At 58.7% G+C, this 25,942-nt stretch overlaps 1 protein-coding gene, 1 long non-coding RNA gene and 1 other non-coding gene across 14 annotated transcripts in view; 1 reads left to right on the forward strand and 2 right to left on the reverse strand.

Annotated features, from left to right (window-relative positions):
• Window positions 1-125: 125 nt before the first annotated feature.
• Window positions 126-11,945, forward strand: LOC128312081 (uncharacterized). The gene is made up of 3 exons (XR_008290886.1): window positions 126-264; window positions 3,639-3,809; window positions 11,506-11,945. It is a non-coding gene; the product is annotated as an uncharacterized LOC128312081 (long non-coding RNA).
• PRRC2B (proline rich coiled-coil 2B) overlaps window positions 1,556-25,942 on the reverse strand; it is a 90,417-nt gene continuing 66,030 nt past the window's right edge. For 3 of the 12 annotated variants that reach the window (XM_053204484.1, XM_053204483.1, XM_053204491.1), the window contains 17 exons: window positions 23,357-25,420; window positions 21,871-22,067; window positions 21,138-21,283; window positions 20,460-20,601; window positions 18,630-18,712; window positions 17,976-18,164; window positions 17,640-17,837; window positions 17,110-17,196; window positions 16,285-16,389; window positions 15,934-16,126; window positions 14,991-15,088; window positions 13,924-14,051; window positions 13,163-13,403; window positions 10,223-10,402; window positions 9,550-9,641; window positions 7,345-7,426; window positions 3,538-6,051 (listed from right to left, as the gene is read on the reverse strand). In XM_053204484.1, the coding sequence (XP_053060459.1) occupies window positions 5,917-6,051; window positions 7,345-7,426; window positions 9,550-9,641; window positions 10,223-10,402; window positions 13,163-13,403; window positions 13,924-14,051; window positions 14,991-15,088; window positions 15,934-16,126; window positions 16,285-16,389; window positions 17,110-17,196; window positions 17,640-17,837; window positions 17,976-18,164; window positions 18,630-18,712; window positions 20,460-20,601; window positions 21,138-21,283; window positions 21,871-22,067; window positions 23,357-25,420 (4,360 nt within the window). In that variant the 3' untranslated portion in view covers window positions 3,538-5,916. Of the gene's footprint in view, window positions 2,362-3,537; window positions 6,052-7,344; window positions 7,427-9,549; window positions 9,642-10,222; window positions 10,403-10,449; window positions 10,471-13,162; window positions 13,404-13,923; window positions 14,052-14,100; window positions 14,698-14,990; window positions 15,089-15,933; window positions 16,127-16,284; window positions 16,390-17,109; window positions 17,197-17,639; window positions 17,838-17,975; window positions 18,165-18,629; window positions 18,713-20,459; window positions 20,602-21,137; window positions 21,284-21,870; window positions 22,068-23,356; window positions 25,421-25,942 lie in introns of those variants that run through there. The other 9 variants (XR_008290884.1, XM_053204487.1, XM_053204486.1 and 6 more) reach the window with 9 other exon arrangements.
• LOC113592929 (small nucleolar RNA SNORD62) lies at window positions 11,170-11,253 on the reverse strand. Its single transcript, XR_003412931.1, has one exon. It is a non-coding gene; the product is annotated as a small nucleolar RNA SNORD62 (small nucleolar RNA).

The following is a 25,942-nucleotide window of genomic DNA, read 5'->3' on the forward strand; positions in this document are numbered from 1 at the left end:
GCAACCCGCGTGGGCGTGTCCGCCCCGAGCCCGCGGGTGAGCACGTGCGCCGGGAGGGCGGGCAGGGTCAGTGCGGCCGCTGCGCCCCACGGAACCCGTACCGCCCGGGCCCCCGCACCTGCGGTCCCCGAACCCCGCGAGGAGCCTGCCCGAGCCTGCCCTGCAGGAGACACAGCGCCTTTGGCCAGGGAACGGCGGGGCCGGACGGTTAACCGACGGCGACACCACCGTTCTCCCCAGCCTCACTCTTCCTGGGTCTCTGGGGTATGTATGCTTTCATCTCGTGGACGGAAAGGGTGCTGCTGATTTGAAAACTGCAATTAAGGTTCTTGATCGTCTGCAAGAATTTTTATTTCCGGGAATGTTGGTCAACCCAACATTAGAGAACATCGGTTAAGTGTGTGGTGATTGAGGCGCCTGGGGGGCTCAGACGGTTAAGCGGCCGACTCGAGTTCCGCCCTTGTCATGCCCCGCATTGGGCTCTGTGCTAACTTGGAACCTGCTTGAGTTTCTCTCCCTCTCTCTGTCCCTCCCCTGCTGGTGCACACACTCTGAAAAATAAATAACGAACTTAAAAAATGTGGTGGTTACTTCTGACAAGCAGGCTTCCCCCAAGGCTGTGTAGACCGTTCAGGGGCTCCCTGGGCCTGGAGAGGAGTGGGGCTGGCTCCTGGTGTAGTTCCCTATACTCCTGTCCCTGGGGGCAGTAAATCCAGGGAAAGGGTACGGATGCCAGAGCTGAGACAGCCCGTGCCCAGGTCCCAATTCAGAAGGAGTCATTTCTCATGGAAAGTGTCCAACCTGGGAGTAATTTGTAAGCTTCTTACATTAATTGGTGCCAGGCAGCTATGTTAACTACTACCGTTACTTCTTTGAATCCACACGACCCCATGAGGTGGGCACAGTTCAAAGTGTGCCTCTGGGGTGGGGAAGTGTCCTTCCCAGCTCCCAGTCTTGCAGTTGTAGGGTGTGGGGTGGGCAGCAGAACGGAGGATCACCTCTGGGACTCCGATCCAAGCCCTTGATCCTTCACTGCCCCCAGACGAAAGAACTCCTCCCTCCTACCCCAAAGCGCTGCACTCCTTTCTCCTCCCAGCAAAAGAAGGGGTCACCACCAATAAAACGTCAAATCAGGGATGCCTGGCTGGCTCAGAGGGTAGAGGATACAACCCTTGATCTCAGGGTCATGAGTTCAAGACCCACCTTGGGCATAGAGCTTACTTAAAAATATTAAAAAAAAAAAAAAAAAGTGACAAATGCTTGCTCCTCTGACCCACCCACTTCTCATGGGAAGCAGGGGGAGGGCGGAGGGCAGGCAGATGTCCTGCACACCTTTAATATCACACGGATAAAGGACGGAGATTGCTAATGCAAACCCATTTGGAAGATGCACCCCACCTACAGGTTTCGATCCCTTTCCTCCCCCACCTTGCTTTAAAGCATTTCAGCCAAGTCACTCTGGATTTCCTCAAGCACTCTGTAAAATCTCTAACTTTGTCAAATGACAGAAAATCGAGGGACACACAGCCTGAGAAAGCACATTCAGCTTTAGGGCTTTTTTTTGTTTTTTTTTAAATTTTTTTTTATTTAAATAAGGAGAATTCTTTCATATGGAAAGAGCTAGTACAATCACATATTTGAAAGGAGAAACAATAGGTACTGATCGGAGGGAAAGGGCAAAGGGTGAGTGCCACCATGGCCTGCTGAATCCATGATTCCGTTTCCCATCCAAGGCAAAAGCTTCCCAGAAAACGTATAAACAAGCTGCACATTACACCTTTAGCCATCGTCTGCCCTTTCAAATATCTGGTCTACATGAAAAGACAAAGAGAGGAAAGGCCAAAATAAAAACAAAAGGGAACAAAAACAAAACACAACCCTCTTAAGAACAACAACAAAAAACCCAAACCCTTTTACTACACAAGGCTTGAAGTCAAAAGCTTAAGAGTACAGTATCCCCTTTAAACAATGGAAGAAAGTCATCCACACAGAGCCTTAATAGAAATTTCCACTCTGAGGCTTCCTAACATGCTGAACACAGGGTCCTGGGGACACTGTCCCCCAGCCAGGGTGGGGAAATGGTGAACAGCAAGATCAGATGCGCCTGAAGATCACTAGCCAAATATGTGCTGGTGGTCCTGGAGGAGGGCGTGGCTAGGGGACAGTGTCAGACCCCAACACTGAGCCACCCTGTCCCAGGTGAGCTCTGTCTCAGGTCCATCTCATTTTCAAGCAGGGTGAGCTGGCTTTCCGGAAGTCTGCGTTTCCCATTCATCACAAACCATGACAAAGCAGAGGCACTCTGTAGTGTCCTCGGTTGTCAAAGGCCATTTCCAACTGACCTTGTAACCCAGGCTTGCTCTGCAAGAAGTGCAAAGGGACAAATACAGATTTGAGGGGCAACATGCAGCCGCTTGGTGGAGGGAAACAGAACAGCAGGGAGGGGCTTTACCGGTTTGCCACACACTGCCTCGGTGGGCCGTCTCTGAACACGGCCGTGCAACCACGTGCACACCCTCAGCGTCCTTGGCTCTGAGCATCATTCACAAACCTCACCCACCATCCAGAAGGCAGATCCTGAAGACGGGAAGGCGAGGGCGTAGTTGGAGACCCGATGTCGACATTTAACAAAGATACCCCAATATCCCCAGAAGTGGCTGGATGACCACAGCTTTGAACTCAACCAACCGATTTCTGAGTGTGTAGGTCCATCCTTTGTTTTCCCTCTTGAGGAACCCAGAGCCAGAAGTGTATGAATTCCAAGTTTGAAAACAAAAGTAAGGTGGATTAAAAAGGGGGAAGCAACAGTAAAGAAAACCAGACCAAATACAACTGGCAGAGACGTTTTCAGTGGGTGTATGCCTCTTGGATACTCGACCCCACACTCTGAGACTTCGCCCTGTTCAGTAGCTGACGCTGGACAGACACTACCGCAGGGTCGCCTGTTGCCGAGCAACGGGCCGCACCATCAATGGCCAAGGCCAAGCTGCCAGCATCGGAAGGGAGGCAAAGGTGCGGTGAGAGAGCTCCGACCCCTCCCCTCCCCTCCATCTCAGCAGCAGGAAAGCTAAGTGCTGGTCTTCGCCTGTTCCCACCAAAGGCCCCACGGCATCCTGGCAGAGGCCTCTGCGTGGATTTACACTCTGAGGATGAGGGTTTGAAACCAAAATAAGACCCTAAGCCCCATTAACCTTGAGCGTGGTTCTAAAACCACATGAAAGGAAGAGATATTGCACCTTAAACACCTCTGCACTATAAAACTGCGTTTCATCAGACCAAGGAAGGGACGGGACGTCGGGCAGGCCTCAGGTCTGCCCTCTGCCCCGAGTCCAATTTAAAATCTGCATCTTAGTGGGAAAGAGACGGCAGCTCGGGCACACAGAGGTGGTGAATGCACTGAACTTCACATGCAATTTCCTGGCCTTTCCTGCACAGAATAATTCAGACATTATATATAAATAGAGCAGTGAAACATTTACTGGTTTTCACCTAGACCTACAACATCAATACATATAAATAAATTCTAGTGTTTTGTTGTTTGTTGTTTTTTTTATTGGGGAGGGGGAGGAGAGAAAATACAAGGGTAGAGAGAAGGGCTGGAGAACAGGTGACCTTGTTTTTATTTTTTCTCAAAACAGGGAGGACTGTCACCCTGCCGGCAGGTTTGCCCGCAGGGTACGTCTTGAGTGTGTAACAGCATCCACGACTGTTCTGTTGAATTTCGAAACGAGAAAACCTTTTTTTCCTTTTGACATACAACGTGCACCGGAATTAGGTGTGAGGGTGTGGCCGTGTTTCTAAGTGTACAGGTGAGCGAGGGTGGCTCCTGCGGGGGCAGGTGGTGGCAGAGGGGAGCTGTGGGCAGGGCGGCTGGTCACGGGGACAGCAGTCACACACTTGCAGGGGAGAGAAAGAGCAGGGGCGCACACGGGGGCGGTTGAGTGCGGGCAACTCCTCGAGTGAGAGGCCCTTCGAGAATGGACCTCAGAGTAAGCTAAGCTTCAGGCATGAAGGTGACCAGCTGGTAAGCAAGGTCTGAGGGTGGAGGCAGGCGGGGGAGCGCGGCAAGCTGCAGACTAAGCAGCAGGGCGGCTTTCGGGAAAGCCGGCCCTCTCCGGGTGAGCCCCGCAGACGCCCGGCACCCTTGCAGGCAGGACGTGCCCCCGCTTCCTTAGAGCAGGGAACGGGGACAGGGAGTCGCGTGCGCAGTTCCTGAGGCCCTGCCCTAAACATACAGCTCAGAGCCGCAGGGTGTTACACGTCTGTGCTGGCACTCAGGGTGGACTCTGCGGGGCACGTCCCCACTCACCGGCTGCTTGTCCTCTGAGCCAGATCCTCCCAGGAGCCGCCAGCGGGCTGGCTGGTTAGATGCTCTGCAGAGCACGTGCATTACTTGACATTTCCCTTCCCCTCTCCCTGGAATGACAAAACCTGGGACGATTTCCTTCTAGTTCTTATTTTAAGAAGAAACAACAAAAAACCAGCATAAACTGGCTCACACAAACAGTTTGCCAGAGGCATCGCTGCAGACTTCAGAGGCTGTCGTCTTCCCCCAAGGCCGCCCCCAGGCTGCTGAGGAACAAGGGTCAGACCCTCAGCCCTCCCAGCCCCGGGACCCTGCCCCAGTCGTCCGCAGAGACGGACACCCGCTGCCCAGCTCCAGTGCCTCTGTCCCAACAACCCGGGTCTGCCAGTGGGAGCCAAAAAAGAAAAAAGAAAGAGAAAAAAGAAAGGGATCCCTCCCAGCAGCCTTGCACGCCACACGCCTCTGCCGCAGACCCAGTCAGACAACCGTCCGTGCGCCCCTGTCCCCACGAGAAGGGGCCTCACGATCTCCGGGGACGAGCTGGGTGAAAGATGGCAGGACAGGAAGATCCAGACAAGAGACAGGCTCAGGAAGAAAAGAGGAGGGCATGTCACGGAAGGCTTCGAGAAGGGCGTGCGGGTCAAACAGCAGCCCCCAGGTGCTGGAGCCCCAGACGCGGAGGCGCCGCGGGGCCCCGCGGCGCGGTCAGCTCGCACCGTCCGGGTCACACCGGAAAACGCCGGTGACTGTGTATCTCTGTGGTTTCCCTCAGGTGCCCAGGGGTCAGCATGTCCACCGGCCGTAGAAGGGTCCAGGACAGAGACTCTGTGTAATTCCTATGCTAAAATCGTCATCAGCTTCACTGGGCTGTCCCTAGACTCCAGGGGTCCTCAGGCCAGGGGCGAGAATCCAACCGTGACACTGACCCACCTCCCCTGTCTCTCGCTGCTCCCAAGCAGGCAGCCGCCCCCGGCATGGCCCGGCACCGGTTCACCGACGGAGGAAGCGCGGGGGGTGGGGGGCGCCCGCCTGCGTCAGGTGTTAAGGGATCGCAGCGACGGACCAGCGGAGCGGCAGACGCGGTTAAGGGTAGGACCGGAACAGGAGGAGGTGAGGGAGAGGATGGCAAAGTAGAAAAGTTCAGCTACGCAGACATAGCTTGTGTTTTTGTTTTTCTTTTCCTTCCGCCTTTGTAAAAACTTCAGCTGCTTTTTACAACAAAAAGCCTCCAACTACAATGGCCCTGCTGACAAACCACTGTGCCTGGGGCCGGGAAGGCTGGGGACCCAGCGGCGGAGCGGGGTGGGGGGGGGCGAGCTCATCTGTACTGCACGAAGGTGGGAGTCACTCCACAGTCACGGTGGAAAGGAGGCAGGGACGACGTGGGGTCGGGGTCGTTTGCTTGCTTGCTTGTTTCGTATTAAAGCGAGCAGGTCAATGTCACGTATCCACGGGGGCAAGCCGGTTGGACGATGGAGCTCTCAGGAGTGGAGAAGAGAAGGGAGGTCTCTCAGTCTGGGCCAGGTGGTTGGACGGTGGATCTAGTGAGATGTCAAGGCCAAGCGGGGGCCCTGTCCTCAAGGTGGGGGGCGAGGCGTGGCCAAGCACCTTCAGGCCTTGCTCTCCTCCACTTTGACCGCCCGAGGCTTGATTGCTCCGGTTCTCTTCATCTGGGAGGCGGCCGAGGGGGCCTCCTGAAGTTTCACAGCTCCCAAGCTGGGTTTTTCATCCACTCGTTGTTTGGCCTTTGGACAGATGAATGGGGACAAAGATAGTTACCCTTCCGCAGAAATACCGGTCTGGATACACAGCCCCCACCGCCCCCTGACTGCTTCTGAGTCACAGAGAAAAGCCACCCTAAGAAGCCCATCCTTTGGTGGAAGGACCGGACTGAGAAGGAACTGGCATGAGTAGGAAGGACACTGGCGTGAGATGCTCTCTCCCCTCCCACGGGTGCTGAGGGTGGTGATTCGGAGAGGCAGGAAGAGGCTGGGTCCTCCGGGAAGCATTCTGTGATGCCCACGGGCCTCTGAAGGAGCAGCACTTCCCAGGCCGACCCGAGAGACCTTTTCAAATCAGTGCCCCCGTGGCCCAAGGGTAAAAAGCCCCCGAGCAGATCCAAGTGCACCCCACGAGTCGGAACTCCCGGATGTTTGCCGAGGGGCACGGGGCCACTAGGTGGACTTGGTCCTCCCCAATCTTGGACCTCCCCTGCCTCCCGCTCTGTGGAGACCTTTCCCCAGGACCCTAGTATGCCCTTAAGATTCCTAGCCAGGGTCCCATTGACCTGCAACTCTGTGCAGTGGACGGGTCACAGAGCGGCCAGCCTCGACTCTGCCCCCCCACCGGGGTGCAAACTCTGGAAGAAAGCTTTAGCAGCTCAGTTCAAGCAATTCAAGGAGCGACCCTCCAGGGAACCAATCAAACTTCCACCTCCACCAGCCAGGAATGCGGTATTAGTAAAAAAACCACGCCTGATGCGTGGGAGCTCTGGAGCCCCATCGCGTTTTAGAGCAGTAGCCGAGAACGGTGCCTGAAGGCAGAGACCCTGAGAAACCCCTTCTGTCACAGAATGGGAAGGCGTCGTTCCACATGTAATCCCACCCAGCCAAGACAGAGACGAGACACAGCACTTACTGGAGCCGGCACGCGCACGCACACACGCGCACACACACACATGCACACACGCGGCTTCTAGAGCTGACCCACAGACCTAACCGAGTCCCAGCGCCTTCACAGCCCAAATCGCTGTGGAAGGAGAGTCCACCTTCTGGCACCACCTCCTCAGAGGAATCCGCATCCTCCCTTCTCTGCAGGACAAGGAAGGATCCAGACGCCCGTCAAGAGGAGAAATGCCTTCGCCAGAAGGGACTCAGGCTGCCGGCTGCCGGCTCCCGGCGCCACACTCTAAGCGCTTAGGGCACGTCTCTCTTTATAAGAGGAGCACTCAAATGGGTTGGACACAGTCCCTTCTCTTTTGGCGCCTGGAGATGGGCCTAAGCGTCCGGGGCTGGAAGGTCTGGAAAGCCATCTTCTACCTGTTGAACGTAGTGTCCCTGCACAGAGCCCATGTTAACTGCTGATCCAGAGGGCTTCCCACTGGGGCTAGCAGAGCTAGGCCTGAAAAAACCAAAGGCAGGGGGTGAGAACACGCGCGTCGCCAGACAATGGAGTCAAGCCTAGCACACAGCGCGGCCCTGGCTCGGGCGGCACCCTCTCCGACAGAGGAAAGCCAAGACCTCGGACAGCCAGAGTGCAGAGGGTGCCGGGGCGGCACACGCAGACGCACCCGAGGGCACAGAGGCCAAGGCCCCTGCCGTGGGCAGACACTGACCAGACGGGTGGACGGGCACCGACCGTCTCTCAGGGTTTGGGGGGTTTGGGCCAATGGGATTCTGTGACCCAGACACACGGTCTATGCAGCTGACTTAAGGGCGGTGCGGAGTATTTTCTTAGGTTTTCACTTTTGTATACGATGGGGGTGGGAGGGGCGGAAAGGGAAACCAAGAGCAACAAAAATCTTTCGGGACGCCTTTCTGAATGTGTTCCACTGACTGGACAATCAGTTCTCGTGGACGCTAATTACATGCCACGTGGAGAAAAAGATTCTGTGGTCAAAGCTTGAGAAGTGCTATGTGCTGAGTTTGTCAGGACCCGCGATGGCGGGGGTACCTAGACCCCCCCTCGTGCTGAGGAGCATGACCCCCAATAAGCACGTCCAAGGACCTGACCGGAGGGCCCTTTTGTGGCAGGACGTGCCTCAGAAGCTCTGCGTCCGGAAAACATGGGAAACACTGCTCTGTGAAAATATACCAATTTCCCCAACCCCACTAACATGCCGACCGAACAAAGGCTATCCGTTAATGTTTATGTTTTCTACATAGTCTTTCTCCAAAGAGTTGGCTGCTGCCATTCCTACGCTACATAGACACGGACGACTCCTGCCATGTGAGTTTCCGTGTTCTGGTTGGTCTCTGTCCTTGGATGCGGCTAAATGCCACCTGTGGCAGCCACGGAGACACAGCATCTGTTCATCTGTGAAGCTCCCTCTGGTCCAACCTACGCTCACTGTTTGTGTGGCTGTCTGGCCGCACCTTTCCTACAGTTCTGTTGTTTTGACCTTTGTGAAAAATGTGGCTGGGGAACAAAACAAACAAAAATAAGTGAAGCCAAGAGAATAAAAGAAGAACAGAAAAGATGATGAAATGGGAAAAAGGTCACAAAAAACGCCTTTCTCTGGAAATGTGGAAGTATGGAATGACCAGATGGATGGGACAGGGGAGAAACGCAGCCTCGACACTCCAGGAGCGACGGGGCAGCGTGGCCACGGCACGAAGACTCGAGATGGCGACCTGATGTGCAGCAGCGTTCCCTTCAAGGGGCCCGGGGCCGCCCCGGAGCCGGGCTGCTGACCTCTCACAGGGCAAGGGCGCTGCGAGCCGTGCACGTCTGTTCTACCCACCCCCTGCCCTGCAAGCCCGAGGGCTCTCCAGGCTTCTCCCACATGAGACAAGAGTTGGCTGCACCCACCCGTGGGCCCCACGCCACAGCATGCTGCCTCCCGTCCCCGCACACTTCTCCTCAGGGGCGAGCAGGTCAGCGAACCACTGGTTCTGCCACCTTCTAGTAGAAGGAATTCAGCACAGGGATTCACACAAAGCCACCTCCAGATCCAGCTAAGTAAGGGACCTGGGGCAGCTGTTGGAGGCAGAGACCGAGGCCAAGGACGCGAAGAGAAGGTGCCGGTCCACGCTGTGGGAGGCACGGACGCCCCCGTGAGGCCAGCAGCCACCGGCCTGGCAGGGCCAGAGGCCTGGTGCAGGGGACAGGCAGCCCTGAGGCAAGGGAATTCTCCCCGCCTTCCGGGGCGTGTACCTTCCTGGCCAGTGAATCCTTTGTAAAATCTGGTGAGAAAGCTGTGAGCAGTCAGGATGGGCCTCACACTAGTAAAACATCCGTTGTTCCTTTTCCTACCTTTCCAAAAAGCTCTCCCAAACCAGAGCATTTTATTATGATGATTGAAGGCGAACTGCTCTGACGGTTCCTGATTCCTCCATGGTTAACTAAAACAGGAGCGTGTCCCAGCACTGAAACTTCAAGGTGACACGTGGCCTCCAAGGGGACCCAGCCTCAGGGCCCTTCCGGGGCTCTCCCTGGTCCCCTAGGACTCGCCAACACCACTGGGTCGCATCTAGACCAAGTACTCGGCGATGCAGCATCCGACTCCCAGCGCGTTTCTTTACCTGTAAGTCTGCGGCGATGGCACGGAGCCTCCTGAAGGAACATTCTGTTTACTGTCGGCAAAGTGGAAGCCCTTCATCTCCATCTGAGAGGACTAAAGACACCAAGAAGGAATGAGGGGTCACTCGATGGCCCTGGAGACACCTGGCCCTCACTGAAACACCCGTGCAGAGCCGATGAGGACTTCTGCGGACAGAGGAACTCTCTAAAGAAATGCGTACTCCCCTGCCCCCCAGTCTAGGCTCAGGAGGCGGCTTCTTGGAAGTGGGAACTGTACTCTGTGTTTTTGTTTTTTTGAAGTGCAGTGGGGAGAGAGGACCGTGCGTCACCACCAGGACGGCCATCAGCAGAGCCCAGGCCAGACACATTTTCTGGGGATCTGGGGGACCGGTCTCTGAAATGGCCCCACAGCGGCTCCACAGGCCGAAGGGCCCAAGCATCAGCATCAGCTACCACAATCCTCCCCTCTGCTCTGGGCCTTGGTTCCCATCGCTAGCTTACACAGGAACCAAGGGGGTCCCACCATGGGGTTCCCCACGAGCAGGAAACCAGTGGTCTGGTGAGGCCAAGAGCTTGCCCCTCACCTAGACCTCTGGCACTTTCTGCCACAACAGTGGTTCCTGACTAGCTAGTAAGGGTTCTCCCCAGGACGCAACAGGATGAAGTCATCCTTACCTCTCTGCTGGTGTTAAGGACCGAAGGCTGGGACCCAGGTGGAAGGATTCGTCGGGGAGCCCCGACAGAGAGGCTCTGCCCCTGTGGCAGCTGGATGGACTGTGGCAGAATCAGGGGCTGCTGCCCGGAGCCGTACCGAGGCAGAGGCAGCTGGGAGCCAGGCAGCGGCATCGTCAGCTGCTGGATGACAGGGACAGTCAAGAGGAGGCATGGATGTTGGGGAGAAAGCCACAGACTACTGGTCACACCTGCCCCCAAGAGTAAACACAGATTATGCTTCAGGTTCTCGTTTCAAGACAGCTAAAGAGAGGCCTCTGCACAGCCATAGGTTCTGGGTTTCTGTTCGAGCACACCCTCTGAGGGAGGGGCAGGTCTGATCGCCGGAACAAGGCAGGGGGTGAAGATAAGCCCAAGGCCACGCCACGCACGCGGCTCCTCTCTAGGGCTGCAAGAGCCACGTGCACCCCAGACCTTCTTGCTCGCACCCAGCCAGGGTCTGCTCAGTGCACGTTACGTGCCGGGGAAGCACCAGGACATGGTCAGACCAGGGCGCAGCAAGGACCCAGCATGTGGAATGTGGGCAGCAAACCCCATGTGCGTGGGGGATGGGGAAGAGGAAGGGAAGGTCAGGAAGGCTTCTTAGGAAGCAACGTCCAAGCGAGCCCCCAGAGACGAAAGCTGTGTGGATGTGTATCTTTGGCCTCTTTGGTGCAGCACAAAAAGGCAAAACTCCTCTGTTGCTTTGCTGTTGCTCTAATGGTGATACAAAACAAGACACAACTGGGTTCTGGGGTTCTGGGGTTCAGGGGTTCAGGGGTTCTGGAACTGAACTGGAGACTCTGGATCCTTCTGAAGACCATTATATCAAAAGAAAGTGGGGGTGGGGGGAGTGACAGGGAGGAGAGGGGCCTGGAGACTCGGGACTGGCGCAAGGAAGCCACTTGTCGTCTCTCAGTCACTTTCCTCTTCACCCCCTGCGTTGAGTCCACAGTGGAGGGTCAGAAGGATCTATTGGAATCGCATCACTGAGACGAGCAGCAGCCAGAGCCTCCAGACCCCCAGACTCCTCCCTGCACACAGCAGGGAGTGGGACGAGGAGGAGGACAGCGCTGTATTTCGGGAGACTTGTGTTCCGGGGGCACCCTGGCTGGTGTGTTGAGAACAGACTGTCAGGCCCAAGAGCAGAGGCGGGAGATCAGGGAGGAGCCCCCACAGGAGCCTGGATGGGGAGGAAGGTGGAGGGCGGGGATGAGGCATGGCTGGATTCGGAATGCTTTCCACAGGTAGGGCCAACAGGACCCCTGCGGAAGGATCAGAGGGGGCGCACGGGGAAGTGGGGACCTACAGGGGACACGGACACGACAGCCAGGAGGACCAGGAGAACTCAGGTCTTGGACATGGTGCCAGCATGTGTCACGCAGGAGATGCCGCAAGACGCCAGAGCAGAGGCGACGCGTAGCCCACGGGCTGGAGAACACAGCTGGGGGGCAGCAGGAAGACAGGTTTGGATGGGACGTAGAGCCACGGGGCTAGACAGGGGTCGGAGAGCAGAGCCCGCGGGACACGGAGAAACCACACACCAGGCGGGTAATGAGGAGGGTTTCGCCAGGATGGTGCCCGTGAACTGAGCGAAGAACAGGACTCTGGGGGAACGAGCATCTCTGGGTCAAGTGTGGCCGACAGGGCAGCAGGACGAGAGCAAAGAATAACCATCGGGAACTGATGCGTGTGCTTACACAATTTTGTTGTTGTTGTTTTCAAAGGAGGAACAATAGGGTTGTCTGGGTATAATCCGGAGGACCCTCCTCCCCAGAAGGTGGCCCTGCGAGCAGCTCGTCTGTGTGCTGACGGGACATGTGCTGTAGGAGCGAGCAGGAGGCTGGCTGGAAGGGACGGGGGGTGAGGGGGCCTCTCCCGGGCACGACTAGCCCACCCTTGTGACAGGAGACCCGACACGAGATCTCGTTTCTCTAGGGACACCGTAAGCAAGATGCAGACGGGTGGAAGGTGGTGAGGAGGAAGCTCCAAGTCAGGAGCGGGTGCCGGGGCGGCGGGGAGGGACCGGGCCTGAGTGCGGCTGCCGGCGTGCAGCCGCAGGTGGTCTGAGTGGGGCTGGTGTTCTCCTGGCACAGATAGTTGTGCAAAGGCGGGACTGGACTCCACCAAGGTGGAAACACTGCAGGGGGGCCCAGAGAAGAGAAGAAGTGAGCAGAGAAGGAAGTGAGCCCAGAGGGGGAAGGTGATAAAAAGGTGGCTGGAGCCGGGTGGCTAGAGGGAAAGAGCTAAGAAAGCAGAGGCGGTGACTGGGTAGGACCCTTAATCTTGAGATAAAGAAAGAGGTACAGTTTCTAGCAGTGACCAATGCAGACAGGATCGTGGGCACAGCGGACCGCTGGAGGCAAGGGGGCCTGTGCGTACAGAGACGACGTATCATCTACGCAGACATCGAAACCACCAGCAGCTGTAACAGGAGCTGTGTCGCAGAGACTGGGCCAGGGGCCAAAGGAGGAGAGGGGTGACCCCCGAAGGTGTCTGATATTGCGGGCGGTCACGGGAGAGGATGACATGAAGCCAAATGCTAGATTCAAATTATGGACTCACAGCAACACGGAGGCCAGTGCGGTAGTCAACACTATGGGCTCCAGAGAGAAGGGAGGGACAGCGGTCTAGAAGCATCGGTGGGAATGCCAGGAGGACGCGCACACCTCATCTCCAAGCCCCCCAGGTTGAGGGCGGGAGAGAAGCCGCGGGAGAAGCAGCACTCTTGGGATAGGCACATGAGGTGGGAGACCTGGCCCCAGTTCTAGCAGCCCGAGGACCAGTCCCAACGGTCGCAAACAGCATGTAAGTCAGCACGCAGCGAGAGGCAGATACGAGGGAGAAAGCCGTGGTGGAAGAAAAAAGCCCAGTGTTTTGGGCGAGAGGGGCTGAATTCCTGACCTGTGGAAGCTGGGAGTCCAACAGCTGCGAGGCACCCAGGCCAGCAGCCTGGCCGAGCTGGCCCTCGTAGACCAGGGCTTGGTTTCCGCTCATGGGCTGGTAGGGGGAGCCGGACTGGGGCTTCACCATCTCCAAGGGCTGCATGCCTGGGAAGGCCGAGTAGGGAGGCTTCAGGGCCGTGCCTCCAGAGAGGATCATGGTGCTGGGCGGTGACAGGCTGGGGTGCATGTACACCTGAGATCTGCAAAAGCAGGCAGACAGTCAGTGGGTCGGGTGCAGGACTACACCAGGGGGTCTCAAATGAGGGCACACCCCACCATCCCCCAGAGGGCTTGCTAAAACCCACACTGCTGGCCTCGCCCTCAGAGTTTCTGACTCAGAAGTGCCTGGGACAGAGCCTGAGGACTTGCATTTATGACAAGCTCCTAGATGGTGCTGATGCTGCAGGTCCAGAGACCGCAGTCTGAGCGTCACTTGATTACACGAGCGAAATCATCCAGGCTGTACAAGGCACAGGAAAACCCAGGGGACGCCAAAAGCGCAGGACCTCAGATGCGTGGGAAGAGCCCACCGAGGGTGGTGGGAGATGGGAAGAGTGCTGTCAAGCCCACGGCAGCTCCTGCAGCGGGTCAATGACGACTCTGCAGTGCCGAGACCACCACGCCCCCGACCCACCGCCGAGCGGAGAATTGTGGAGCGGCAACAGTCCAGAGGGGCACGTCCACAGGCCGCGGGGGCCTGAGCTTCTGGCTGCACCTCACCTGAAGGGCTGTAAGGAGCTGAAGATCTCCTGAGACTGGGAGACGGGGAGCCCGCCCCTCAGTCCAAGCTGGGCCTGAGCCTGCAGAGACGTGTGAAGGGAAATCGGGATCTGCTGGGCAGCGGCAGCCTGCGGTGGGAAGCCAGGCAGGTAACCGCAGTGCCCTCCAGGGTGGGTGTCTGCCCCCCGCCGCACCCCCTGCTCCACGCAGCAGCTCGAACACTGCCCCAAATGCAAACTGGAGCATGGCCTTCCGGTGCTTTCCTTGCTCTTGGGGAAAAGGCAAAAACTGGGTAACAACCCCAAACCATGATTTCCTACGCTGGGTTCTATACAACAGCAAGAATGAATTCTGGCTACAGCTGTCCACAGAGGTGCATTTCAGCATGCACCTGTCAACGGGAAACATACACGAAAACTACATTCAGTATGATCCGGTGAGGTGAACATCGATACATCATAAATCTCAACAACGTAACGTTTAAGAACATGTTTCATAAAGAGATCAGGACAGGCCAAGTCCTCTGTTCTCTGTCCCAAAATCTACTTCTGCCCAAGGGCCCCACCATCCAGGCACACAGGTCCATGGGGTGCCAGACCATCAAAGGCCCCACACCAGGTTCAGGAGGGAGACTTCCAGAACTCTGCCCCTTGCAGCACAGAAAATACGCCCATCCTGCACGAAAACAAACACCTGCACATTTCTAAAACTACCTCTTTCTAACGCATCCATGCCTGGGAGTCTAGGCCTTTCTTCTCTTCATCAGAAGGATACCTGATACCAAAGGATACCAAAGAGAATTCCATTTCAGCTAATTCCCCAGCTAGGACACAGGAGGAACTGACCGAGGGGATCTAGGAGTCTAGAGTGCCAAGCTCCATTCCTCTTCCCTGCCTCTCCTGTGTTCATTCACCAAACAGTTCCTGCCTGCTAGGATGGGCTGGGTGCTGGGCGGTCCACGTGAGGGGACACAGAAACAAGACAGCAAACAAGTCGAGAAGGGAAATTAATTCCACCGTGTGCTGCATCCCCATCCCCCACGGGGCCACCCGTCCGGCTGTCATCACCTGCTGGTAACTCTGCTGCTGAGGTATCGTCTGAGGAACCAGCCGAGGCTGACCTGCAAACACGTGGCCGTCCAGGTACAGAGGTGGCAAGTGGCTGCCTGCAAACAGAACCCGAGAGCAGACAGGACAGAGTCAAGCCTCACCCTTCCTGAACGTCCACGCACGCACACTTTCCTGGGGAATCAGTGGGAGGGACGGAGTGTGTGCAGAGCCTGCTCGGTCCCCTGCTGCTGGCCCTGCACCCCACAGCCCCACACTTGCTCGCCCCCAGGGGAACACGGGCCCAGGGGGGTGGACAACTGACCTCGCTCACCAGACCCCGGGCCCACTGAACCACACCCTGGGGAGGGGCTCCACTGCAGCTCAGGCAGCCCTGGTCTCAGCCCCCTACTCCTCTGTCTCCCTGCACGGAGTCCACGGTGGAGAGCAGGATGGTCCACTGGAAATGCCATGGAGACCCTGGCAGCTGGGCCCTCAAAACTCCGGCCCTCTCCCTTGGGGGCACCAACAGCGGTCTACCACTGATGGGCCACCTGTGAGGGCTTGGCTGACACGAAGCACTTTGCAGGTTGACTCTGTGTCACGAGCTAACAGCCCAGAGAGAGCCAGGTGTATCTCACAGAGGAAGGAAGGGGCCGTGGCCCGGAGGGCTGAGCCACTTGAAGGCGGAGAGGACACAGCCCCTGCATGTGACCCGGCTCTGACTCCAAGCCCTGTCTCTGCTTGCTCCTGGTCTGCTTCCCACACCACAGAAGGGACGCAGGGTAGAGGGCAGGGCCAGGGGTCTGTAGCACCTGGGAGGCCAGGACCACCCGGCCCATCAACAAGCTCCTACTTTTGCACACTCAAGTCAGGGTAGGGGGAGGCGCTCAGGGCCAGCACCACTTTTCTCCTGGCAGTGAAGGGAGCCTCCCTGAGCTGGTTCAGGTGAGGGAGGAGATACCTGGAAGAGAAGCAGAGGGTGCTACGGAGGCCACGGGCATGGGCGGCATGGAAACTCCGCCGAACGAGCTGTAGCTGACGCCGTTGGAGGCGCCCACAGAGGACGGGGGCTGGATTCCCGAGCCCGCGCCTCCCGGGGAGCTCTGCTCTGGCAAACTGGGTGAATTTTCCCAAGCCTTGCGTGCGGACTCCATCTGGAAAGCAAGGGGAGGGAAGAATTACTTCCAAGAAGGCGGGGGACGGCACAGATCGAGGCCCCAGGATGGGCGGGCGGGAGGGCGGGGCTGCGTGCTCCAGCCCTCGGCAAGCTAAGGCGCCCCGCAGCCTTCGCCTAGCGCCGGCCTGGCGTTACCTTCAGGGTGAGGTCGGCGGTGGGGAAGGACATTTGGGAGAGGCCGATGGCCCTCTGGATGTGATGATCACGCCGGAGGATGGGAATACTTTGTGTTAACCCAGCCTGGAAGGGGAAAGGAGACCATGGAACACGACGGGCACAGGGCCAACATGACAGCAGAGCAAAACGCACCTTTGGTTTTGCCCACGGGCACTCAAGACCCCTACGGTGAACCTGCCGGGAGCAGACACCCAAGCTGATCTGCTCCGGTCGGTGGTCTTCCCCGATTCTCTCAACAGAAGTCTGTGGAGAGCCGCCTGCACACCCACAGCCCACGGAGCACTCGGGCAGGGGCGGCCGCGCCAGGCACAACGACCGGCTGCCAGCACAGAGGCGCCGACGCCTGGCGTGGAGACCCCCAGGTCCTGTCTCCGCCCCCCACCGGAAACTGAACGAGGTCCCTGGTAACGTTTCTTCACACATGTGGCCAACAGACCCTCCCATGTGTGCCCAGTGCCCCTCAGCGTATCAGAGGGATTCTGAGTAAACACGTTGGTTTATCCCAGCACTACCAAACATACGTAACCACAGAACGTCAAATAACCCGGACCTGAGAAGTTCTGTTTTCCCGTGGTAAGATCACAAAACCGGGGCACAGGATATTTACGCAACATGCCTGAGGACACGTAACCAGCTAGAGAACGCGTTGTGCCACGCACCCAGGTCTGCCTGACCCCAAAGCTGGTGTTGGCCCCCTCCTCTGGCTTCAGAGCCCCCTAGAAGCCTTGCTCCTTTCTCTCCAGGGCCTGCCAGCACAAGAAACAGAGGGAGACACACACTCACGTTACTGGCCAAGGCGTCCTGAAGTTTGACGACCGGATTCCCTGCGGGACCAGAGGCAGAGCCAGGTGGCAAGCTGAAATCCGAGTCCTGAAGAGAAGGAAGAGCTCACTGAAATCATCTGCCCGCTTTTCAGAAGAGGCACACATTAATTTGATCCAGTCTCCAAGACTCAAGAAATCTAGTGGGCAGCGTCCACCAGATAGCACCCAAAAAAGGACGCCACCCCATGACCCTCCCTCCGTGCTCCCTGCCTATGCCCACTGGCCAATCCCAAAAGAGACAGTGAAGATCACTAGTCTGCCCAGCCTGAGAACCTGGCTGGTGTCAGCATAATCTAGAAGGCAGCTCAGTGGCACCTGCCTCATCCTGCAGGCTGACACACTCCACCAGAGAGCTGCTCAGCTTCTGTCCCCCGGCTCTTTCTAGGTGACAGCCCCGTCTCAGCACCTCCCCTCCCTCTCCAAGTTCAAAACCACGGGGGACTTGTGAGGGGGGTTGGGGGGTGGGAAAGAAACATATCCAAGCCTCACTTTTGGATTGACTCCAAATTCAATGGGCGGCACCGGCAGCACAGAGTCCACGTGAATCTCCACCCCGTTAACGGGCGGGACGACGGCTCCCTGCAGCCGCTCGGCCCCCTCTGAGCCCTTCCTGTTTTTCAGAGAGCGCTCATTGCCAATGGGTCCCGGTCTGTGCTCCTTGCTCTGTCCTGAGCCTTGATCTGAGTCCTTGATAGAAAACCAGAGATGCTGAGAAACACGGGCTGGAAGGACCCCAGTCCCAAGCTTCCGAGCACCAGGAAGAGGGGAAAAGACAAGGGACGGCAGTCCCCGGCCCAGGCCTCCACGGAGGGACTTCCAGCTGACCTTTGGCTCGGGCTGCTTCTGGGCCTGCTCCTTGTGGCCGTCAGCCTTGGGCTCCAGGCCAGGCCCGTTCATGTCCTCCGGCTTCAGAGTGCCATACGGGGAGCTGCGCTGGGAGGATGTTGCAGACGACTCCCGAGACTCGGCGCTCAGGTCAACGCCGCTATCCCCCTGGCTGCTCTTAAAACCCTGCTGTGCAAGGCACAAAACGGGTGAGAACCCTGACCCCCAGACTCCAACACGGGACTGCCCAGGAAGTGGGACCAAGTGCGTGGCTGAGACACACCCCCGTAAGCCTGTCCTTTTTAGCCCCGTCCTGACTTGGGCCCTGACCCGCCAACAGTACCCAGCAACTGAAGACGCGATCAAAAAAACCACAGTATGCAATGGGCGCCAGGGACAGGGCCGCCAAGCTCATTCCCTTGTGGCCAGGTCAGACAGGGCGACTGCCACCACGGGCCTGGTCGCCCACCCTCCCCAGAAGTCAGGAACAAAGACCAGCGCCAAGCCAGGGCCAGTGGAATCAGGCTCTGGGCCAGGCTCATCGGCGCGGCGAGGAAGAGCTGGGCTGGGCAAGGGTGCACGAGGCCCAGGACAAGCCGGCCACGGGGGCGGCGGGCTCGCGCGCTGCCCGCGAGTGGCTCAGTGGTCACTCACCTCGGCGGAGCCAGGCTCGGCGCTGTTGAAGGCAGTTGCGGCTTTAGTCCAGGAGTCGCTGGCCGGGGCCTGGACGGGCAGGGCTGCCCGAGGGTGCAAGACAGAGAGTCAGGGCCGCGCAGGGGAACCGCCTGGCTGGCGCAGCCCCTCCCAGCTCTCCTGCCCCATGCAGGGCACTGGAGCTGCTCTGGTAGCTTCACCCGACTTCCCAACATCCTCACACTCCAAGAAGCGTGCTTCCCTTTACTTCATCCGCTACTTGCTCTGGAAGGCACGCCAGCAACTTCTCGTTCACATCCGTGAGAAAGCTGTACCGCTACTCCGTGTACTGACGTGGTCTTAATCTTAAGCCGACTGTTCATTTCTATAAGCCTGGCAGCTTCACAGAGTCTCTCAAGGATCTAGGCTGGTACTACTCAACCTCTGTTAGCTCGAGGACCACTCCAGGACTCCCACCAAAGCCGCAGACCCTGCGTATGTATGCAAACCCGACGTGCTATTTTCAGAGCCAGGGACCCTCTGAAGCCGTGCATGCGCCCCCGGGCTGAGCGGCCAGTGAGGCGGGTCCTGGCAGTAAAGGCCCAAGGGCAGGGGCTGGCGTCCAGCCTGCTCCGAGCGACAACCTGGGAGGTTATCTGTGGACACTCGGAGTGTGATACCCTGCTCACGTGTGCTACCAAATCAACTCACAGCCGTATTTTATGAAGAGAAGATCATACTTCGAATCAGAGTTGAACGTCGTCCAGTGTTATTTGTAACGTGTTGGAACCTAGGTTTTAGCCCGGAACGTGATAGGCCAGGAGGGAAGATTCAAAGAATCAACACCTAGGACTCAGAACTTTGAGTGTCTGTCATGTGGCTCTGGGATCACGTCACTGCACTCCAGGGTCCTCGGCTACTTTGTTTAACACACCGGAAATGGGTAATTTCTCTAGGCTCCCCTGTGAAGCATCATGCTTTTCTTCACCTGTGTACTCTCCAGGGCTCTGCCTCAAGCAGGCATTAATGAAGAATCTGCTCGATTAACATGGTTTTGTATCTCAGGAACACCTGGGTGGCTCGGTCGGTTGGGCGTCCGACTTCGGCGCAGGTCATGATCTCACAGCTCGTGAGTTCAAGCCCCACGTCCGGCTCACGCTGTCAACGCAGAGCCTGCTTCTGGTCCTCTGTCCCCCTCTCTGCCCCTCTCTGACTCGTGCCCTCCCTCAAAAACAAATGCTAAAAAGAAAAAAAATTGCTTTTGTATTTTAAAACGAAGAGTTACCAAAAAAAAAAAGAGCATTGGGTTTGAATTTTTTTTTTTCTTTTTTAAGTTCAGGAAAATAAATTTTCCAAAAAGTGAGGTCTCCTCACTTTGGTCTCAATCCTGTCTGGCTCAGGAGAGCATGAGGAGGAGTGGCCAGGAGCGCCCGGCGTCAGGGCCGGCACGCGGCACAGACAGGAAGGCTTCGGACCCGCTCCTCCTCCCTGGCGGTCACCTGGTGCTCCTCCACAAGCTGAGTTTCTTGGGTGCCTGACAGGGGCAAAGGAGTCGAGCCAACTCCCCCCGTGACCGGAGCCGGGCAGGGACGGGGCCTCCCTTGTCCAGATCAGTGGACGCAAGGAATGGTGCGCTCTTGCCCCAAATCGCAGGCAGGGGAGTTTCCAGCTGTTCGGGGCTGCCGGTGGTGCCGAGACGGTATCTGACACCGTGGCTCCGGAGAGGAGGCAGGAGACAGGCAAACCCCACAGGCATGCACAGCCCCAAAACAGGACGCTCCCAGAGAAGAGACCCCCTGCCCTGGGGACAGCCGTGGACCAAGCAGCTGAGCCCAAGCACCCAACTCTTACCCTGGCCGCTGCTCTCCCAGATCTCCGTGCCCAGGCTGCTGCCAGGCACGGTCACGTCACCCTGCTCCAGGCACAAGTTGTTCTGCTTTTTAGCAAACCGAGGAGGAATACGGGAGGAAAGACCTCGACCCTTGACAGGCACCTAAGGAGAAAAGAGGTGACGCTGTCTGGCCCAGACGTGAGGCGTGAAGCACGAGTTCTCCCCGCCAGAACCACACCACGGGAAACTGCCCCAGGGGTGCAGGAACGCTGGCATCTCAAGGCCTCAGCCACAGGTGAATGGCAAGGCCAACCACACCATCCCCAGGAAAGGCGACAGGCCGGTGCATGCAGGCTGCAGAGGCCAAGGGTGCAGGGTCCAGGCCTGACTGCAGTTTGAATACAGGGTCCCCGGCCCTCGAGACGCCCCGGGTGACAAATCTCATCCCACACAGGCTGGAGTGGTGGGAGGAGGGGGGCCTGAGGGAGGCCTGCGTCCTGTTGTCACCTGGGATGAGTCACCTTCTGCAAGCACTGGGCTAACATCACCTACTCCCACACGACAACAGGGTTGGTGATGTTGGGAGCACAAGCTGCTGTGCCCGCCTTCCCCTCTTCTAGCTTGGGCCTGATTCAGAACTCTCTCTCCTCGCTCTGGGTTTCTCTGTGCCGGCCTGTCCTCCACCCCACACCCCCTACCTGCACGGCCTGCTCCTTCTTCCTCCTCTCTTCTTCCAGCAGACGGCGCTGCTTCTTGGTCAGGACCTCAATGAAGCCTTCGCCCGCCATGGGGCCCACCTCACTCTCCTCCCCAGGGCTGGACCCGCAGTTTTCAATGATGGAATCTGAACCCAGATTTCACAAGAAGGGACAGTGTCTCCATTCATCGGAAGAAAGAGTAACCCAACCCTACCGGTTTCTGATATCTAAGGACAGCTCAGCTCCGAAGGTCGGGCGGCACCAGGCCTGATGCCTCCAAGGAGCAGACTGTACTTGGAGTCTATGGAAATCCTGAAAGGGTCCCTTCTCCCCCCCCCCCCCCCCCCCAACCCCAGGCATCCTCGGCACACAGTTGTCTCACACCGCAGACAACAGTAACACTACAGTTTAAGAAAAGATGCTGGTGACCGAAGTCTCTGCTCTGGTGCTAGCCAGCCACGTGACCCTGGACACACCACACAACCTCGCTGGGCCTCGGGGTCCCCCTCTGTAAAACTGGGGCACCGGGGCTGCTACGGGGGTGGCAAGGCTGTGAGCAGCAGGAGGGCAGGAACCATATCCATTCTGCTCACCAGCGTCGCCCTGGAACTTGGCCCACCACCTGCCCAGAGGCCACGATGTCCAGAGAACGGATGGGCAAACCCAGCAACCCTCGAAAGCCACCGTGGCCCTCGGTTTTGAGGGGCCTGAAGATGTGAGGGGACAGACTCACTTCCATAGTTCAGGTCAAACTGTTTCATGGTCTCTCCCTGTTCGCCCGCCCTCTGAGCAACCAGCTTGGCCGCCTCCTCCGCCGTCTCACAGGAGGCCTCGGGGATGTCGGAGGCACCGTGGGCCACCCGCTCCAGCACGTAGTGGCTGCTCCCACTGCTGCAACCGAGACCCGCGGGCAAGGCCTCATCTGGGGACCTAGGAAGAAGGAAGAACCGCGTTAGCTCAGAAGCGGCCAGAGGCTGGGGAAGGAGAGAAAGGGACGATCAGCATGTGCACACGGCACGCACGTGGACACGGGGCCCTGACCTACAGCGCGCCCCCTCTGCGCAGTCGAAGCTGCTCCCAGCGGCAGCCCTGCTACGGCCACACTGCCAGCTCATGGGGACAACTGCTCTTCTCTGACCCCTTCCAGGGCTCAGTGCCTCGGTTCTTTCCCACTGCGTGCCAAACTCAGCAGGGCTGCAGACGGGAGAGAACAAAGGGGAATGCCCAGAGCAGGGCCACAGCCCTTACCGCTCCTGGCACGGGAGACTGACCAGGGAGTCAAGGAGCCGGGCCAGGCCGCACAACAAGGCTCTCAGCAGAAGTCAGAAGCAAAGCCCCGTGTCAGCAGCTGGGGCCTGGAAAGCTAGGCCAGCCCAACACCTGGAAAGATCAGCATTCCCCTAGGGCTCCTTCTTTGGGGCTGAGTGGATTCCAATCCAGGTTTGTGGCCCTGGATTCTAAGGAGACTGGGAGGTAGGAAGTGGCCTTCCTCAGGCGGAGGCATGGATCAGAAAAACAGGCTGCACGAGTGAGTCTCTGCACGGGCTCTCCCCTCTCCCGGATTCCAGGCAGCCTGCAGGCACTGAGCCACACAAACCTGAGCCACCTGGAAGCCTCCAGATCCCCTGAGAGACGCTCACAGGGCCTCAGGCAGCTCACCTGCTTTTGCCACTGCCTGGCTCTTCCCACCAGGAGGTGGTCAATCCCTGAAACGGAGCCGCATCTCCTCACCGCCAAGAGGCAGAGCCACTTGGGAAGAGCCGTCCCTACAGGCCCAGGAGGCTAGATGGCCCAGCAGGACATGGGGGGAGAGCAGTCCAGGGGCAGAGGAATCTGGGGGACCGGCACCGTGCACAGGAAGCGTCCCCCTCGGCGGGGCGGCAAAGGGTACTGACGGAGGCTGAGCTCTCCTGACGGGTGCTGGGGCAGCCACCACTCGAGGACCAACGGGCTGGGGCTCTGGGTTTCGGTTTTCAAGCCACAACAACAACAACGACAACATGCCACGAGAGAGGCAGACAAGCAGTGTGAGAGCAAGTGATGGAGACGCCCACACACAACGGCCTGGGTGGGCAGCGGCCCTGCTGGAGGACGACAGAGGGACGGAGTCGGGGCGCCGGACACACGGCAGGGCATGCATGCATGGGTGCTGCTTACAACAACAGGCTTGGTAACAGAACAGCAACAGAGAAGAGCCTGGGGTTCGGTCTGCGTTTTACCTTTTGGCTTTCAAAGGCGTCCCATTCTGTTGGCTGTCATAACGGGGAGAGGCGTCACCACCGCCTGGCCTAATGGACTTGTCCCCAAACCCCCCCGGCTCCAGCTTTCGGCTCTGCCTGTCGGCCAGGGGCCTCTGGCTGGAGAAGCTCCTCTTGGCCAGCTCCTTCTTCTCACCCGCGGCGGCCCCGGGCAGGCTGCCGTCCGCCTGCGGGTCGGGCTCGGCCCCTGGGCCCTCGCGCCGCTCCCGCCGCTCGCTGAAGTCACTGCTCTCGGAAGCCGTCTCCCACTCCTCGTTGGCGTGATCAGACGAGTTCTGGTACGAGAGCTCGGGGGACCCGCTCTTGTCCCCGGGGCAGAGCTTGGGCCGGCCCGGCCACGGCCCCGCCAAGAGGTGCGGCTCCTCCTCCGGCCCCCACAGGCCCAGGGACTCCCGCTCCTGCCGGAGGCGCCGGAAGCGAGGGGGCTTGTCCTGACGCGGGGGGCGCCTTCTCCGGAAGGGCCGGTTCTCGGCGCCTTCCGAGTCGGCCGCATGGTCATCGGGGAAGAAGGGCCTCTTGTCCTCCAGGCGGCCGTCCTCGAAGGCCCTGGCGCCAAGCGAGTCAGAATGTCTGTAGGCGTCAGGGACACAGTCTCTGTCTGCGGGTCGCCGGGACCCGCACGTGTCTGGGGAGCTGTACTCCTGCCAGGAGGCTCCCGGGCCCTTGCTCTGCCAGGGGGCGGCCTCTTTGGACACAAAGGTTCTCCGGCCGTAGCCGCAGCTGCTCAGCCGGGGAGGGAGCGCCCGGCCGAAGGCGCGAGGGCCTCGGCTCTTGGCCTCCGGGCCGCCGTGGTCCTCGGAGCATGCCTTGGTGGAGCGCCAGGAGTCCCTGAAGTCGCCCCTCCTCAGGGTGCTGCCCTCCCGCTCCAGGAGCGAGCCCTCGCTCCCGTTCTCCGAGCCTCGCTGCCGCCGCCGCTTGGGAAGCTCTTCGTACTCAGAGCCCTCGCTGTGCGTCTCACTGGCGATGCGCCGTCGCGGCTTGGCCCTGGGGAAGTCCTCCGGCTGGCCAAAGTCCCGCAGCCCCCGGCCGCGGCCACTCCTCTGGCTGCCGCCGTAGACGCCCCGCGCCCCGAGCACCCCCCCACCGCAGAGGCCTGGGCCACCGCCCGCCGGCCGCCCTCGGAAGGTGAACTCTCGGAAGCCACGGCCGCGGCCCCGGGCCTGCCCTCGGCCCCCGAAAGCTTGCTCCTCGTCGATAAAGATCCAATTGTTCCTCTTTGTCGCGGGCGTGTCACTGGACTCCCGGGAGGGTCTGCCCTCCCAGGCCCTGGCCGGCTTCTCGTCCTCGTCACACCTGCTGGCCTCGCGGCCCACACTAGCACGGGCAGGGCCCTGGTCCTCCAAGGGGGAGGGGGAGGAGTTGGCCAGTGTGGGGTCGTTCTCTTCATCCTCGTCCTTCTCTGCCTTGTGAGCCGGCCCCTTCTCCTTGGCCACTCGGGCGCTCTCCTCCCCCAGCTCGTGCTTAATCTTCTCCAGTTCCTTCTCCTTGTCCTCCACCTTGAGGGCTTTCAGGACGGGCTTCTTGATGGGTCCCGACCTCCGCGTCCTGCTGGTCTGCTCCTGGTGCTGGCTGCCGGGGCCCCGGGGCTCGGCAGTCCACTCGGGCTCCAGGGACGGCTGTTTGTTGGGGCTCCCGTCCTTCTCCCAGGAGGAGACGTTAAAGGGTGGCTCCTCCCGGGGTGTTCCCTTCTCGATGCCGCTGGCCGTGTCCGTGGACTCTGGCGGGTGGCTAACGTCCCAACTGCTATACTCTGGCTTTTTCTCCGCTGGGGCAAAGTCGGGCTCCAGTGGGGAACACCTGAGGTCTGGGCTGTGACCCCCAGGAGCACCCGCTTCCTGAACATTTTCTTGGGGTGGAAACAAAAGCTCCTGGCCTATTCTTTGAGAAGAGACACAGCTGTCAAAGTCTGCTGGGGCCTTCTTGTCAAAAGCACTCAAGAACTCCTCCCCTCTCTCCTCAAGGAGATCGCGCTGGGCACCTACACCCCCTGACCTTCCGGGGGGGGCAGAGTAAGAGCTTTCATTCCTGAAAAGGAACCAGAAAAATCAGTCAATGTGATTGGAGCTTGGTTCCTGGTTTCCATGCTGAACACAGAGCTTAGTTTTAAAAAGGAAAAAAAAAAATCTTTTTTAAAAAGAAAATGAAAAAGAAAAAAAAACATAAGCACCAACATTTGCTCTAGCTTTAAACACGTCTCAGAGCTGCTGGGCCATGGATTGGTCGGCGGCCCCTGGAGTCCAGAGTGAAGAACGCGGGGGCTGCTGGTGGCCTCAGCGTGCCACCTGGAGGCGTAGCAGCTGGGGATCCTCTGGTTCAAGCGACAAGCTGGAGCCTGGGAGTCCACGGAGAGTCTGGGGCCCTGGGCCAGCAGGGCCAGCTTGCTCCACTTGGACAGGAAGGAGCCACGACCCGGGCACGCGGCCCCGCCAGACCCCACCCCTCGCCCTGACCCAAGGTTCAGCAGATCTGCCTCTGACCCAGGACCTCTCCTCGGCCGTCAGCCCCGCCGGCAGGTGAGCGCCTCTCACACAAAAGCGTTCCAGCAAA

The sequence above is a fragment of the Acinonyx jubatus genome, chromosome D4, assembly GCF_027475565.1.
Source record: "Acinonyx jubatus isolate Ajub_Pintada_27869175 chromosome D4, VMU_Ajub_asm_v1.0, whole genome shotgun sequence".
Classification (NCBI taxonomy): Eukaryota; Metazoa; Chordata; class Mammalia; order Carnivora; family Felidae; genus Acinonyx; species Acinonyx jubatus.